General features: G+C 41.7%; 1 protein-coding gene across 1 annotated transcript in view; it reads left to right on the top strand.

The window, feature by feature from the left end:
• LOC139330541 (adhesion G protein-coupled receptor D2) overlaps positions 1-16,824 on the top strand; it is an 85,672-nt gene that overhangs the window by 52,662 nt on the left and 16,186 nt on the right. The window contains exon 24 of the mRNA XM_070961501.1: positions 15,407-15,489. Within this exon, the coding sequence (XP_070817602.1) occupies positions 15,407-15,489 (83 nt within the window). The remainder of the gene's footprint in view (positions 1-15,406; positions 15,490-16,824) is intronic.

Here is a 16,824-nt window from a genome sequence, read left to right as displayed (position 1 = left end):
AAATGAACACTCATGAATGACTGGGCAGACAGTGTTTGGGATAAAAGCTGAAATACCAGGATGTTTGATGGAAACAGATTAATAAACCAACATTTTTTCATCCTTTTAAACCCATTGTTCTTCAGTTATTTTTGTTATTTTCATTGTTAATACTTGCTTTTATTTATCAACAATGAAGTAGAACATTTGAATATAAGTAAACACACAGTAACTTCCTCTAGTAAATACACCATGGATCATGGTTTATGACTTGTACAATAATGATGTTCACATTTGAATAGTACATGTGCTGTGTGTTATTGCTCCTTGTTGCCGCTCTGTGCACCTCTTAGACTGTGATTTACGGCGTTTCCTTTGCAGGTGATTTGCATGGTCCTCGGCACCATTACTGTCTCTTTCATTCACTCAGTGCGCAGTAGTTAAATCAGTTCCCACGTTGCGCAGTAGTTAAATCAGTCCCTACGTCACATTTACATGACTGTGCCTCCAGTGTAACTTGACAAATCAAAGTTGGCAGTAGGCATGTAACACAGTAACACAGAAATAATTGATTGTCAGATGATATTATTCAGCCCATTTGCTGCTCCTCCAATCTGCTCCTGACTCAGTGCTACAAGGTACAAAGGCAGTCGATGCTGTGTGATTGAGTGCTGGGACACACACTACAAACTAATGGTATTGTATGCATATTATCATATAGCAGCGTACACATGGGCAAACAAGCTGTCAATACACTGGAACAAACCGTCATGAAGGACCCAACACAGCAGACTACCACCTTGTACTACATGAGAGTTAATAATTAATTCAATTATTAACTTACAGTTTAGCAAGCAATACAACACATAAAATGTTCGCTGAATTTGGTTAAATAGCATTTTTACAATTGTGTCAGTTAAGCCATGCCTGTGGCAGAACGAGCACAATCTTACTTTCGGGGGAAGTGGTGGCTTTACAATGGTGATGCCTTTAATTTGACTGTACGCTGCACATATGATGCAATATGTCTTCTCTCCCTAAAGCACGAACAACAAACAGATGGGCCCCATTTTTCTCCAACAATAACCACAGCATCTCCTAAATGATAGTGGTAGCTTGCATGCAAGGTCATCCCCTTCTTGGTAGGCCTGTGTGTATAGGGGAGAGAGTCTCTTGCTTTTGATACCTTTATGCCTTTTCCATCCTTCTGTTTACTCAAGTTGGTTGGCACAAATGTCCAAGGCAGGCAGTGGGTTATGTGGAGGGTACATGATGAAAAAAGTGAACAAAGTAAAGCATTTGCTGTGAACATAAGAGAAGGACAAGTGCAAAATGAAGGAATAAAAGAGGAATAGGGGGTGAAGTGTGGGGGGATTTGAATTGAAAGGGGAAGGGCTGTGTGGGTGTTTGTGTATGTGCATGAGTGTTGCATTCCTGATGAGATGGCCCCACACAATGGCTGAGTTGAAGGTTGCAAGCCCTTTTAAGCAGGAATAATACGCTGGGTCACCAGTGTTACCTGGCGACACGTTCTTGCTTTGTTAAAGCCTCCTCCTCAACAAGCAGAGATGGCCAAGCAGTTATCTTTCTTTTATGGTTCACATTTGAATTCAAAAGGTCATACACTGAGTTTTCCTGTGAGTTCTCTGAATGCATCAAACAGATTTAGTGTTTTGTTTTGTTTTTTTTTTTTTTGTGGTTCATCATGCCGTTTTGTGTCCGGTTTGTGCCAGTGTTTGATAATGCTGTGATGATGACACTTGTCCGTAATGTCTCCTTCATGTTAGTGTTTCTAAATGTGAGGGTCACAATCATGCTAGACATTTTAGTCGGGATTTTATGTGGAGTGAATTAGAATTTTAAGCACCAGACAGAGCAGTTGATCAATTGGCGTGTCAGTCTGTTCCCATTTTAATAACCAGTTAACCAGCTGACTATGCTGAAGAATATGTACAGTGTCATGCAGTATCATGCAGTCCTCACCAGTTCATTGTAGCAAACCTGATTTGTGGTGTCATTTCCAGTTTACATAACACAACTTGTAGGAACCATATGCCTGCACATTGCCAACATCTGACGCCCCCTTCCCCTTCCTCTTTTGCTAACATGTGTTCCTCAGCATCCCTCTCAATTAGGGGCCTCGTAGATAAAATAGTGTGGTGGTCTATTGCATGCATCCTCTGCAGATTACACACAGATCCTTCGCTGACACCACCTTGGGGTTGACTTCCACTTACCTCCCTCCACCCATACGCTATCACTTGTCATGCATGTTTAGCCCACTTCATTGACATGCAACAGGATCCCCCTGCTCCAAACGTGCAAGAGAGAAAAATCCCCTGTGTAATGACAGCATGTTTGCAGCAATTTCACCTGTTGAATTAGTTTCTCTATTTGCAAGTCGACTTCTTTGGACTGAGCGCTGTACTGACTGTACAGAATAAATTACCTAAACATCACTATAAATCAAGGAAAAGTGATCATGTTTTATTGTGATGTAAAACGGATTGTGTTTAATGATATTTGGAGACACCAACCATACTTCAGGAAGAATAAGAAGAAGAATTAGTCGCTGTGGGAGTTGACATCACATTGATAATTACCACAGCAGAATCACAGACACTAAGGTGAAGCGTGTATGTGTGACAGAGAGGTATTTGGCCTGTGAGCAGCAGCTTGTGTTCAATGTCTCTCTGATGCAAAGTGATGTGTGCTAATTCTACATCTGCTCAAACCAAACAGGGCTCCAAAGTTCAGCCAAGTCTCAAAAACAATCACTTCCTCGCAACCTATCTTCCCTTACCCCTCTCTCTGTGCACTAAATTGAATTTGATACATTTTCCTTTTTGCATTTTGTGATGGACAAATAAGTGGCTAGAACTTTGGGGTTTTGTGTGTGTCTCTGTTTGAATGTGGATCGAGATTTGGTTTGCTGGCTTGGCTGTTCAGAGGATATGTGGCCCTGAAATGGGCGCTTGTCATGTGGGCTGAAGCTTTGAGGACTTGATTGTAGTCTCACAGCGTAAATACCCAAACAAACAGGCAGCGGTCAAAATGTGCTGTCGGTTTGCCATGTATTTACATTCCTCTTCCTCTCTCCCACTTGGTTTCTCTCATTCTCTCTCTTTCTCTCGCATCGGATTTGCTAATTTGTATTTGCTGGCTAGCTTTCCTTTCTTCTTTCTTTGGCTCCCTTTCTTCCTCTCACACACACTCCTTCTATTCCGTTTCTTCTCTCAGCTTGTGAATTACATTTGTAATAGTTGTGGTTCCAAGTGTCACGGCTAAAAAAGGAAAAGGACAGGAATTAAGATTTAAATTGTCAGTTAAAGCACTTGGCTACCATTTCTCACCGCTGTGTGAAAAATCTCGAAAACATTCCTAGATCATTTGAAACACTTAAACAACTGCATTTTCTGCACTCGTACTACATTCTGGCATTTCGAATTCATCACACCCGATGAAACAAATCCAAAGATGAAATATGGAGTCCATTTGGTTGTTCTTAAGTGGCTTTAAGCGCAACTGTTTATGCATATTCGCCCAGCCGCTACAAAGCGTACCAGGCTTCTCGAATTTGTTTTCCGCAGCTGTTCTGCATAACAACGCCACGCTATCACGCACAGGCGGAAGTCTGGTGAAGGGAATCTATTCATAATTCAAAGAAACAACAAGGCACAAGCTGTGGCATTGTCAGATATAACAAATTGAGGAGGAAAAGAGTTGAATTTGTATCTGCTTACAGAGGTTGACTGCATTATACATACTGCAGGTGCCGCTGAGTGCGTGGTAATAGGATATATGATGGATGGCCAAGCCGCATGGGCTCCCATTCCTCTGGGTTATTCATCTATTTATCTGCTTATTTATTTATTCCTTCACCCAGAAAGACCCTCACAAACTCAGGATTTGCCTAAGGTGCAATAATACCTAAAAGAGCGTGGGCCAGTATGGAAATGGGGCCGAGCTCTCCGAGGTCTGGAAGTCCGCTGTTGTGCACATGGCGCGTGCTGACGTCTGTGCTGATGTTCATTGGTGGTGTTGGTGGTTTAAGGAGGTCTGCAGTTTATTGAATCTTGATAGTTCCTCTTTCAACTGAACCAGAGAACAAAACCATGACACATTTTGTTAAGAGGAGCTTGTTGGAAACCACAAATGAAATACAGTGTATTTGAACATACGTTAAAACTTGTCCAGACAAATTTCAACACATATTAGAGTCCAGCTTTTGTCTCTGTAAGGATTGTCGTTGGTACTGTATATATCTAAGGCGGTGCAGTGGTTAAGACCCATCTTGAGTCACTTGTTTCCCTGCTGTTGTAGGACTGAATCCCACCAAAACATTCTTCATTGTGTCTGCTTGTTTTATTTTGCTATCCTCAGCTTTCCAAGCATGTCCAAAAGTTTCTAAAGACAACAGAATCATAAAATTGAAACCACACAAGATTAACTCAAACTCTGGCACTTTGTACATATTTGTGTATTATATATCTGAAGAATACTGGGTTGACACAATTCAGTTGTAGCAGTCAGCAACCCAACATGACACCAAACCAACAGGGGCTCCTGTAACAAAGAGGTAGAAAACACCACACCTATGATCACACAGCTGCCAGCTAACTGCCTCTCATGTTTAACCCTGTCACTGCTCCCCTATCAAGGGTGTCACTCAAGGACCTGCATGTCTCCTGGGGACAGGTCACCTCCCCTGGGCCAAACTCAGTCTCACAGTTTACCTCTCCCCCCACCCGCCTTTATCACCCCCCTCTCCAGCAAAGAGGGGGCACTGCACTCTTGCTTAGTAAATATTTGTTGTGTAAAGCTGCACATATGTGCACAAAATCTTTATATAAAAATGCATCAGGACAATTTTGTCCTTCCTTCTTCTCCTGCATGTGCTTACTATGCATTTTAATACACATATGCGCGTACACACGTGTCTTAACACAGCACTAAAGCATTCACCACTACTACCATCGCACAGCTGCCAACAGCACCTCTAAACCAATATCTGCACCTCCACCCCTTCCCCCCCAAGAACATTTTTCCATCGTCCTCATCTCAACAGCCCATGGCAACGACATAGCCAGCAGCTTACGACGAAGCAAAGTGGGGAAGAGGAAAGGGGTAAGGGGGGGAGTCGGGCCGTAGATCAGGGCAGGGAGGATGGCGGCGCGACCAGGAGGTGACAGGGAAATAACATCCCTTTCTCCTCAATCGACAGGGGCCATAACTCCTGCCTCTCCAGGGACAGATTGAGAAAGGCAATAGCCCAAGGGGCTGTGAAGCACGGATGCTTAGGAGAATTGAAAGTTAAAAGAAAAACGCAGTTTGCCGAGCCACTGCCACTGATTCAGCCGACAGCACCACTCTTTGCCACTGGAATTTTCTTATTCCATCTATTTTTTTATTTTTTAAGATGGTAGTAGAAAGGCCCAAGTGGCATACTGCCCATATGAATTATCAAACAGTAAATCTCAAGGGTTTTGTTGTGTAGTGGGTTCCCCAGTTTTGGAGAGTTTTCTGCACTTGCTGAAATTGGTGTGAGAATGAATCTTTTTCTTCGATTTCAGTGACCTGAGGTGTTTGCTTCCTCAATTGGCCTCCTGTTTCTTTTCTTTTTTTTTTTTCGTTGTTTCAAAAATGTGGCAGAGGTTAATAAGATGAATGAATTGTGTCTTTAGAGATTTGAGAGTTTTTCCTTTGACTTCAGTGGCACTAGTTGGTGATAAACTGGCACATTGGCCAATAACAGCCTGGCACTGTTTTAACACAGACAGTAACAGAATCTAGTGCCAGACCTTCGTGGCCAGTGGCCTGTGGATGCGCTCTTAATATTCCATGGACAATGTTAAAATTTTATGTGTGCGTTTTTATGTGTGCGTTACCGCCTTTGAAAATCAAAACAACATACCACCTACATGTCTGACTTTGGCAACTCCTAGTGGTAGAATCAAAAAAGACACTGATGTAGTAAAGGTGGCATGCTGTGTAAGACATAAATAAAAACGGACCAAACCAACTGTTTTCTTCAACAGCAGTTATGAAGTGTTCTAAGCCCATGTAGTAACATCCTTTATACAATCATGTGTTCACAAAGTGGTGAACCTCGCTCCGTCCTTGCTTGTGAATGACTGAGCTTTTCCAGGATGCCCCTTTCATACCCAATCATGATACTCTCACCTGTTACCAATGAACCTGTTTACATGTGGAATGTTCCAAACAGGTGTTTCTGGAGCATTCCACAACTTTCCCAGCCTTTAGTTGCTTCTGACCCAACTTGTTTGAAACAAGTTACAAAAATCAATGAAGTTGATGAGGTAAAACATTAGATTGTAGATTGTCTTTGTGCTGTTTTCTAACTGAGTATATGTCAAAAAGATTAGCTAATTATCATATTCTGTATATTTTACACAGCTTCCCATCTCTTTTGGAATCAGGGTTGTAAACTAATTTCTGATGCTGACGTCCCATCAGAGCTGTGAAGTTGTGAGAACTTTGTAACTGACTCTGAAGATGATAAAACCTCCAGCGGGCCTATTACCAAGAGTGCAGTTTTTCTGCAGTGCTGTGATACATTTTTGGCTATCTTATAACCACAAACACTAAAAACTGGAAAAAGGGGGTAATATAAATTACTATGCTGCGTGATGTGGATTGTAAGTGTGTGTAATGCAGATGAACTTATATAGTGATACAGTATTTGTAATGGTTTAATAATAGTCTGATATTGCAAATCACACGGTTTAACTGCTATGTGATTACACAGTGAGTGCTGCATCAGCAAAGGAATCGCAGCTCCTTTCTCTCTCTGTTTTATCCTTTTTGTTTCAAACTCTTTCTCACTCTCCCCTCACTGTCTGCTGTCTCACTTTTCTCTTTTTCTGCTCACTAAAAATCCCCTTCTCTCTCAGCTTTAGCCTCTCTCTCTCTCTCCTTCCCTTTTTTACTTTTCTTTCTCTCTCTTCCTGCTACCTCTCTCTCTTTTTGTCTTGTTCTGTACTCCCCGTCACTCCTTACAGCTACATTCCCCTGTTTGGAGTCGGTGGGAGGGGAGCAGGCGTGTAGCCGCTTTTATAGCCTGATCAATTTTACAGTGGCTTATTGAATAGCTTTTAATGCCCTTCTTTATTTTCAGTTGTAACCCACAGTGTCTGCCGCTCCGGGGCTGATGTGATGGCTCGCTGGAGAGAGAGAGAGACAATAAATTTTAATACATCGTCTCTGGAAAATTACACATGTTTAATCATTGATTTTTATTGGCTCATCATGATAACATTATCTCAGTGGGCGAGGGCAGGAAAAGACCAGCTCATAAAAGAAAAGAGGTTGAGTTAGTTATGACATTTTAAAGAGCGAAGTTGACAAAATGAAATGTTGGCATAGCCAACTTCCTTTGTCTAATTTACAGTGTATTGATTGGCCCTGTAACCATTATATGCACAGGCAATTTGATGCAGTAACCATTTAAACAAGTGGAACTAGATTATTTTTCTCTTCCTGTTTGTCTGTTTGCAAGACTAAATGTCAGCTATGACCGTATTTTTTATTCTCCAAGGAATTTTAATATATTTTTTGCATGATTAGTATGGGCTGTAAGAAAGTATAGTTGTCAAATGACACTCAGTGTCCAGCAAAGACATTGCTGGTTGACATTTATGAAGGATTTTTGAAGGCCTTCCTTTTTGCTATTAGTTTTTCTTCAAAAACAAAATGTCTGACCTTGTGAAACATGTTACCACTAAGTTTATGCAGTTAATTTTAATGAGTAAAAGCACATGTAGAATGCCTTTTACACACATTCTTTATCCTTACTGTAATTCCTTTAAAACATCTAAAAAAAAAAAAACTTTCTCTCTTCTCTTCCTTCCTCCCCCTCCTCTCTTTTGCTCTGTTTTCCATTGATTAAAATCTGTCAGACAGAAAAATATTTTCTGCATTTCTATTGTATTTTTTAACATCACATATTGTTTAAAAAATAATGTGCAAAATTTGACTTCTGTCTTAAAAATGAAAAATTTAAATTGAAGCAAAATTGAAATGCAATTTGATTAAATTAAGTTAATGTATATCATTTGTTTCCATTACACAACACTTTGCAAACACTGTAGTAACCAACTGCTAATGTGCTGTATTTGAAATACTGATGTTGATCTTAGCATGGCCTACTTTACTCCCTTGCACATCCGCTGTGACTTTACCTCAACAACTACAGTGCAAGAAAGGTGAACTTTGAATGTGTGTGCACCAAGATTTATCGGCTGCATATAAAGAAAATATCAGGATCATTAAGTCCAACTCTGGTGCCATCAAGCTGATGAAAGCTGGCAAACGCGCAGACTGAATAATCTGTGTGTGTGTGTGTGTGTGTGTGTGTGTGTGTGTGTGTGTGTGTGTGTGCGCGTGTGCGTGTGCGTGTGTGTGCGTGTGTGTCTGTGTGTGTGTCTGTGTGTGTGTGTGTAAGGGATGTGATGAGGTAGATTGACTTCTAATATAAACAGTAGACGTGTCTACTGACATCCGTATAGCTGTGCCCTTTGTCCCTGCCTGGCAACCTCATTCTCTCCTGTGTGTGTGTGTGTGTGTGTGTGTGTGTGTGTGTGTGTGTGTGTGTGTGTGTGTGTGTGTGTGTGTGTGTGTGTGTGTGCGTGCGTGTGTGTGTGTGTGTGCAAACTTGTATGAATGTATGTATGTATATGTATGTTCTGATTCTTGTATGTGTGATCTTGTGTGTTTGCAAATGCTGCATTAAAGCTTGTGAGTGTGTGTGTGTCTGTGAAGGTGTGTGAGTGTGAGACAATGAGCTTGGGTAAGTGAGGGGGAAGTCGGTGGACCTGTGTGTGTATACACAAATTTCTTGCTCTCTCTTACACACACACACGGCCCACATAGAACACACACACTGGGACGGGTTAGCCCTCCTCCACTCCGGCACCTGCTCCGCTGAAGGTGAAAGAAGTGCTCACTTGAGCTCATTGAAAAGTAGATGTGACAGTAAATTTTTCAGGCCCTTGTGAGATGGGAGATCTTGTTATAGCAGTCAGGATGGGGGTCAGGGCAGTGGCTGCTTGATGATTGAGGAAAAGAGAAGTAAATTCATTCTGCTTCGGGCACTTTGTCAAGTGCCAGTAGCTTACTGTTGAGAGCCACTCACCCATCACCGTGTTACGGCCCCAGAGGTCACCTCCACCGCCATAAATCTGCCTCGCCTGCTAAACCTACTGCCTTCCCCCGGCTGAGCACGGGCAGGGAGAGAGGCTGCAGCTGCTGCTGCTGCTCCTCGTAGTCACTCAAATGAAAAAAGGCAGAGGGGAGAATATAGATTCTCCTTTTGATGCTGCTGATGGTGTAAGAGCAGGACACGGGGTGTGCTGTGCCACGGGGGGATGTGTACGTTTGGACTAATGGTTGTGTTGTGTGTGAGAGTGTGTGAAAAGATAGATGGATTATGGATATGTGTTTGTAGAGAGGGGCATTTTTGTGTGCGTGTAACAATAGGGGCTTGCATTTGTTTGCATACTTATTTTGTTATTGGGAGTCGCACCGTGTGTTTGTGTGTTCAGGGTTTTTTTTTCTGTGTTCGGTGTGTTTTTTTCTTTTTTAGACAGCCTGAAAGTGATTATTTTAAAAACAGAATTGTCCACAAACATCATGAGGTAAGTGGTTTTCACATGTGTTTTTTTTTTGTTTTTTTTTCCCAGACAGAAATAACTAAAGCCAATATTCATTTATCACAGTGATTCCTGCATCGCCTCACTCTTCCCTGCACAGCATGCTCATCAGCCCACACAAGTCAAAAACCCAGAGGAGAGTGCAGAAAGAAAAGGTGAAAAGAGGCATTGCAGAAGGTAGGAGCAGATCCGGGAGATGAGATGATGACAAAAAGGAGACAGAAACTCAAGAAATGTGCAAACGAAGTCAACATACAATTGGAGGGCAACATTTTCTATCCTTCTAAACAAAGTAAAAGAATATTGAAAACTTGAGCAGTATAGCCAGTGTCTCTCCAACACTATTGCCTGGTGCCTCAATACAATCTAATATTACAGTGTTTTGTGGTCGCAGCAGCAGCAGCAGCAGCAGCAGCAGCAGCAGCGCTCTCCGGTGTTGTACACTGCAGCTGTTAGTAAATGCAGTGCTAAAATAGAAAACCTGCATGGACTCAAAATGTTGCAGTTATGATGGTAATTAACACATCACCCTCTTAGTTTGAGCCCAGAAAACATGCAGTTACACATTAGAAAGTAATATGTTCATTGCTGTAATCACATGGAACGGTCCAGGAGTGCCACATTTTTTTTAAATGGTGCTGATTTCATTTTGGGCCAAAGCCCACCAACAGTGGTTGATGTTGAGCCATTTTTTTCTCATGAAATGTAAGATTGGTGGTTCCTTCAGCTGTTTGGGTTTTTCTTAAAGCCCTGCCAGCATACTCTGTAGACTTCATTAGAGGTTCCTCCAAGATACAAAGACAGCACAAATCTATGCTTATGCTTAATGAGGAGCAGAAAAAAAATCTTGTGTCACAACTGAAAAACTAATCTATGGTAGAAGTTTTTCTTTTTATTTAAACAATAGAGTTCATGAACCCTTCATAGAGAGTTCTCCTTTTTGGTCATTTTTGGCTCCAACATTTACAATCACAGCAGTTCAGTGAAACTCTTTTTCAGAGAGTGGCTTGGACTTCAGTTTCTATCCTTATCCTCATATTCTTTCACAGGGTCACACCAAAACAGACACCAACCATACACAAAACCATAGGGGTTCCTGTTCTGCCTTTTCCTAAATTGATAAATTGCTCCGTCATGAAATTATTGATATCTTTTTCCATATGCTAACATTTTTCTAGGACGGTGGTAGAGGACTGAAGTCAGAAGAGGAAAAATGATCTGGATCTGGTGTAGCTGTGTGTGTGTGTGTGTGTGTGTGTGTGTGTGTGTGTGTGTGTGTGTGTGTGTGTGTGTGTGTGTGTGTGTGTAATGTTTTCTGTACACATGTGTACAGAATGTGAGTGATAGGCTTCTTCTTTAAAGTGTGTTACCGTGCACCATAATTACACCTGCCCCGACTATGTGTGTGCATATGTATTCAACTACCCGTGTGTATGTGTGTGCATGCACCTTTCAGGCTTGTAGTGTTTGAGCGCCAGCCTGCTTTCAATATAGCCTCTTATTAGGTGGTGATTATCCTGCCTGCATCTGGCTTCTTTCAGCCTTTGACTGGAAGTTGAAGAGGCCAGGGGCACCCTGGGAAGAAAGGAGTGAAAACTTCCTGAACCCAGTGTTCACCCCCCAGCCCTCACCTCCAGTGTACCCCTCAACCTCTCAAAGAACCACCTTATGGTCACACTGGTGTTTTGTTTTTTCTGGAAACAATAGAAAATTCTGAATTGGAAAGAAGAAATATGTAGGTAGTGCTCAAATAATGTTTGCATATAAGGATGCATGATGTAGGCCAGTGAAGCTATTGTAACTTCCTGTTTAAGCTGTATGTCACTGTGTCATGTGTCTGTCCTGAATTAAGGCTGCCATGAATGGACTCACGGCCCACAACTTTCCTGAATTTGTACTGCAGAAAATTCAAAAGTTTACAGACACTGTGTCTTCTCGGGGCTTCAGTTGTATTTGTTCCAATGAGAAACTGGATGAAAACACAATACAGTAGCAATTCAACAACCATCTTACACAGCGGCCAACACAGAGGTGCCAAACACAGAAATTCCTTGAGGCTGGCTCGAAAACCGAGTCAGTAGATCTAATCATAGATCCCATATTAAAATGCTCAACCTCTCTAACTACTACCTGAACTTTACAGGGGGGTGGATTTTTACATAACTTGGTCATTTAAATTATATCAAGGCTTAAAGTTAAAATAATTATGGAGAACTTTTAGTTTTGAGGGACAACTAGCTGCTAGTTTCAGCAACCAAGCTTCATTCCGCGCACTTCAGCTCCACCCACGCTCCACCTCTTTATCCATTTTTGGATTAGCCAGGAGTTTGCCGGAGTCAGGCACTGCCAAGATGGCAACTAACGGAGTCACTGTCACTGAGCTTCACAATGGCGTTTCAGAAACCTATGGGTGACGTCACAGAGACTATGTCCGTTGTTTTATACAGTCTGTGGGTTATTCAATAGCTAGTGGGGAGGTGCATTAATATGCTTTTCCTCTAATGCTGAAATAGCTAACTCTATTGAGGTACAAACGGCAACTCAAAGCTTCCTTTTAAGAAATAAAATGTGAAAAGAATTTTTTTGGGGGGGGGGGGGGGCAAAAGCAGTTGCTATGGACTGTACTCTAGCATTAATCCTGAGCCTGCCCTTTCAGCACAGACACATGCATGACGACAGTTTCCTATTCCCTTTCTCCTACTGCTAATAATAAACTGACATAGCACCCCTGAAACACCATGATCTAAAAAATTTTTTCTGTGAAGCAGAAAAGGGACAAGGAAAACAACAAGAAACAGAAGCAAAAGAGGAAGAAATAGATAGTAGACAGAGAGAAAACGATGTGGCAGGATCCCGAGGGCCTGGCTGGGGACTTTGTAAGGGCCCATACATCAGCTGTCACCCGATGGGCTTCCAAAGAGCCACAACAGAGAAACACAATAGACTGGACAGATGGTCCCAAACAAACTGCAGCGGGTTTGATGCTATTAAAAGCTGTTTACCTCATGCCAGACGCCAGCGCGTGTGGTGGATGCATTGTATGATCATTTCGGAATGACTGCGTGTGTGTGTGTGTGTGTGTGTGTGTGTGTGTGTGTGTGTGTGTGTGTGTGTGTGTGTGTGTGTGTGTGTGTGTGTGTGTGTGTGTGTGTGTGTGTGTGTGTGTGTGTGTGTGTGTTTGACGACCAGCTTCTGGTGTTTCAACAAACGTGGTGTGTGGTGGGTTTTAGCCACCAAATGACCATTCGTGGCTTGAGGATGATGTGTGTGAGTGTGTGTGTGTAGGTTTCTCGTAATTAAGATACAATCAAAGACGACATGTGATGTGAGGATTGATTTACGCACAGTGGACGGCAGCCAACTCCACAGGCCATGACGAACTTTTGGCTGATAACCAATAACCAGACAACTGTAAAACAGACACCCCCCCCCCCCTTTTCTCTGTTACTCCCTCCCATCCTCTCCTCCTTCCTATCGCCTTCATCTTCTCTCCTAAAGAGCAACTCTGACACCTCAGAATGATGAACTCCTTCAATGCGCTGACCTTTCTCCTTCGGACCAGTCACCCGCCCTCCTGCCCTCGTCCATGTAGATGAGACAGAGACAGATGAAGATATTTTGCAATGTGCGTGCATGGTGTGGGTGTCAGTGGGGATGGTGGGCGGGGGTGTCATGCAGTGACACAGTGAAATTAGTTTTCGTGTTGGTGGATGGCGGCCGACCCACCTTCAGATCAGCAGTCAACCAGGGAGATTAATCCAGACACAGGAGGCCTGTTGGAGAGCAGTCATGACAGGCCCTGAACGAGAGGAGAGAGACAGGCAGGTAGACAGACAGATGGGGTGGATGGGTTCATGACAATGATATAGCTGCTGAGATGGTGTCCATATATCTATGTATGTAACTTTCAGGTTTAACATACAGATTGTTGGACTGCTGGGGACATGAATAATGTAAAGACCAAGTTTCCCCACCACAACGTGTAAAAGTATTCAAAATCAAGCATCATGAGGACAACCAGTCACCGTCCACGGTTTAAGCACTTGCTTATAATTAACTGAAAGTAACAAGTTCACATCCTCAGGATGTCATTGAAAGTTTATCATATATCAGCTGCCACCGGCCAATGACAACAGCTACTAATATTCATAGTTTCTAATCTTACAGTCCTCCCACTGTTTTAAAACTATTTTTCCCCACATTATCACAAGGGATGTAGAGTTAAATACCAGCTCCTTGTGAAATAACCCTAGAAACATGAGAAACTAGCTTATGCAGGGTGGGAGGAGTAATAGCATCCAATAAATTAGCTAAATTTGCTAGTTGGGGTTTCTCACCGAATTTTAAACTTGTGACTCCAGCACTTGAGCAGGACTAGTCTTTAACTCTCTGAACTCAACTGATGTAATTTGTGTCAAAGTTTGCACTCAGTATTTTCATACAAACTGTTAAATCAGCAATCAATGGTATCTCCATGTCCATTATGAATACATTTCCATTAATAATACATAGAAGTGCTTCACCGTAATCTCCACAGCTGTATTAATCGTTTTTAGTGAGCAGAAAAATGAGACGATCCGATGTTGCAGAAATGGTTTTCATTGACTATGCGATAGCAATGTGACGTTATGATTAGAGATAATTGTTCCGCTGGATCCAAGCAGTGACTCTGATGTCAGTCAGCAGTCATCTGGCCTCTTGAGGTATCCTTGAACAACCCTTACAGTGCCTGCTCAGTCATTATAAGACAATCCAGATCAGAGCATCTCCTAAGTGCCTGAGATGGAAAATGAGTGTCAGAAGTTGATGAATATGGTATCATTAGCCGTGCTTGTCTTGCCCTCTTCGTTTTCTGCTTTAATTGGCTCCGATTTATAATCCTCCACCTTTGGGCCATCCTTTGTAATTCTGTCTTGTTTCCTTCTATAATTGGTTCAGATCAGTGCATCTTACAGGTCACATGGAGGGGAGAAATCCTTGAATCATTTGTATTCTATTTAACCTGAGTCATATTTCACATGGACAGTACAATACCTTTGTTTTGTTATTCCAAGAGTTCTGCTTTGTTTGTGCCATTTAGGTTAACTGGCACCTACACACACAGTTCTTGATAGGATCGTCTTTGTTCGTTTTTTGAACTGTTGAATTATTATCTTGTTTTTGATGGGTTCTGAATTGGAGGAGAACTATTCATTCTTACTAAATGCTTAAATGACACATGCTAAGCCAACCGTAGGAGAGGGAGCAGTTTAAGTTCTGAAACTAGCCCTTCCTTCACCAACTTCTGGGAAATGAAAACACAACATTGTGCTGAATTTAGCATTTAATTGATGGTCCAAGTGCCTGTGTGTTTGCTGGGGATATGCAGCACATGCAAATGAATGAGTAAGACCCAACTGAGCCTCTGTTGAATGTTGCTCTTGGATGTCGTCTGTATAGTTATTCAGTACAAATATGAAATATAAAAATTACACCCACAATGTTGTGTTAGGATTTACAGGGTAATAGCTGGTTTGTAAAATATGCATACAATTCTGTCATGTCTTATTAACTTCAAATATTTAATAATGGTCTTTTATATGTTATTATTCATTGCAGCATGACTTTAAGATAGCCCTGCTCACTTACTCACTCCAAGCACGTGTCCTTGTGTGTGTGCATGTGTGTATTCGGTTTCTTTTCGGTAGAGCTGAACAGCATTGGCAGACCTAACTGCGTGTCTGTCTGTGTGTGTCTGTGTGTATGTCTGTCTTCAGGTCAGCTGTCCATTCCTTGTGTTCCAGAGAGGCTAGAAAGTCCCATGAGCCACATGTCCAAAGGCACTCATCTGCATAGAAAGGTAACTGATTTCACACACAGACATACCCACAACAGGGTGTTTCAGTCACTTTAGTGGGACTTTTAGTGGGCAGTTCAGGGGGGTCAAAAGCGCATTTGATCTTTGACCTCAGGACAAAAACAGACAGAAGTCAGGGGCTGAGTGATTATTGTGTTAGGTTAACACATTTAACTGCAGCAGCTCTGTCAGTACACTTCAGTTTGATTCACTTCAGTCTGATTAAGCTTCATTTCCAGAACTTATAACAAATGTGTGATTATCTGCTATGAATGTAAATAAATACAAAGACATGATAAAACATTGTGCCATTAAAAATAAAGATTTTAGCCTTCTAATAGTGCACTTAAAAAATTTGAGGCCATGCATGTCTTAATACTTAAGTAAAGTAAAATAAAATGAATTTTGCCCTTTATGTTCCTCTCTGCTACACAATGATGACATGGCATGAGCAGGCTATCACACTCATTCAGAATTATTGACACTGGTTATTTTAGTCACCCATTTCATCAGAATTTTGTATTGTTAAACAATAGAAATAATGTTCCAGTTATTTAGTTTAGTAATTGCTTTTTCAAACATGAATTGCTTTTCACTTATTATACAACCAACAGCAGATGTCTTTTTTCCTTTTCCAAATCCAGAGTAATCCCCCCACCCCAACCCCCAAAACAATACCAGTGTCCCCCAAAACTATCTCTTATGTAAAACCAAACTGCATAGCAGCGGTCCCATTCTCTCTCACACACACCTTCACAGTGTTTGACTGACTGCCTCCCCACTGAAATAAATTGAAGCCTCCGACTCCCTGATCAGACTCTCTGCATGTCCCCGTCCCCCTGGTGGCCAGCACTAGAACCACATCACACGTCACCACATATCTCCTATAACAAGTTGCTTGAATTCATGCTAGATTTAAAGTGTATTATATTACATATTGCTGAAAATCTGAGTCTGTCTGAAGTTACATCAACTGATGATGAATAAACTCTATAATGTTGAATCTGGCTGGAATAACTGTAAATAAGAGAGAGCACTTTAGATGAATTACAGTTGCTTTGGTGTCTTTGCCTTTGTTTATCCAGACAAGAGTCCACTGAGGATCCTCTGCACTTTAGATTCATACACTAGAGGTTAAGTACCCAAATCAAGGACACATGAGTGGTTATTCTTAACAAAGGTGAGAGTGTTAATCACTTTACCTTTTGAGGTTTCTCCAGTTCATCTAAGCCCACTTCTCAAATCCTCCAGTCCAGCAGTTTTCAATCCTGTTTTTATGCCACAAAGAAAACTGTTATTCCCTATAAAAGTTAGATTTAATTATTCTGCGTGTTGTGT

The sequence above is a fragment of the Chaetodon trifascialis genome, chromosome 4 (genome assembly GCF_039877785.1).
Source record: "Chaetodon trifascialis isolate fChaTrf1 chromosome 4, fChaTrf1.hap1, whole genome shotgun sequence".
NCBI classification, from domain to species: Eukaryota; Metazoa; Chordata; class Actinopteri; order Chaetodontiformes; family Chaetodontidae; genus Chaetodon; species Chaetodon trifascialis.
This window is presented reverse-complemented; position numbering and strand designations above follow the sequence as displayed.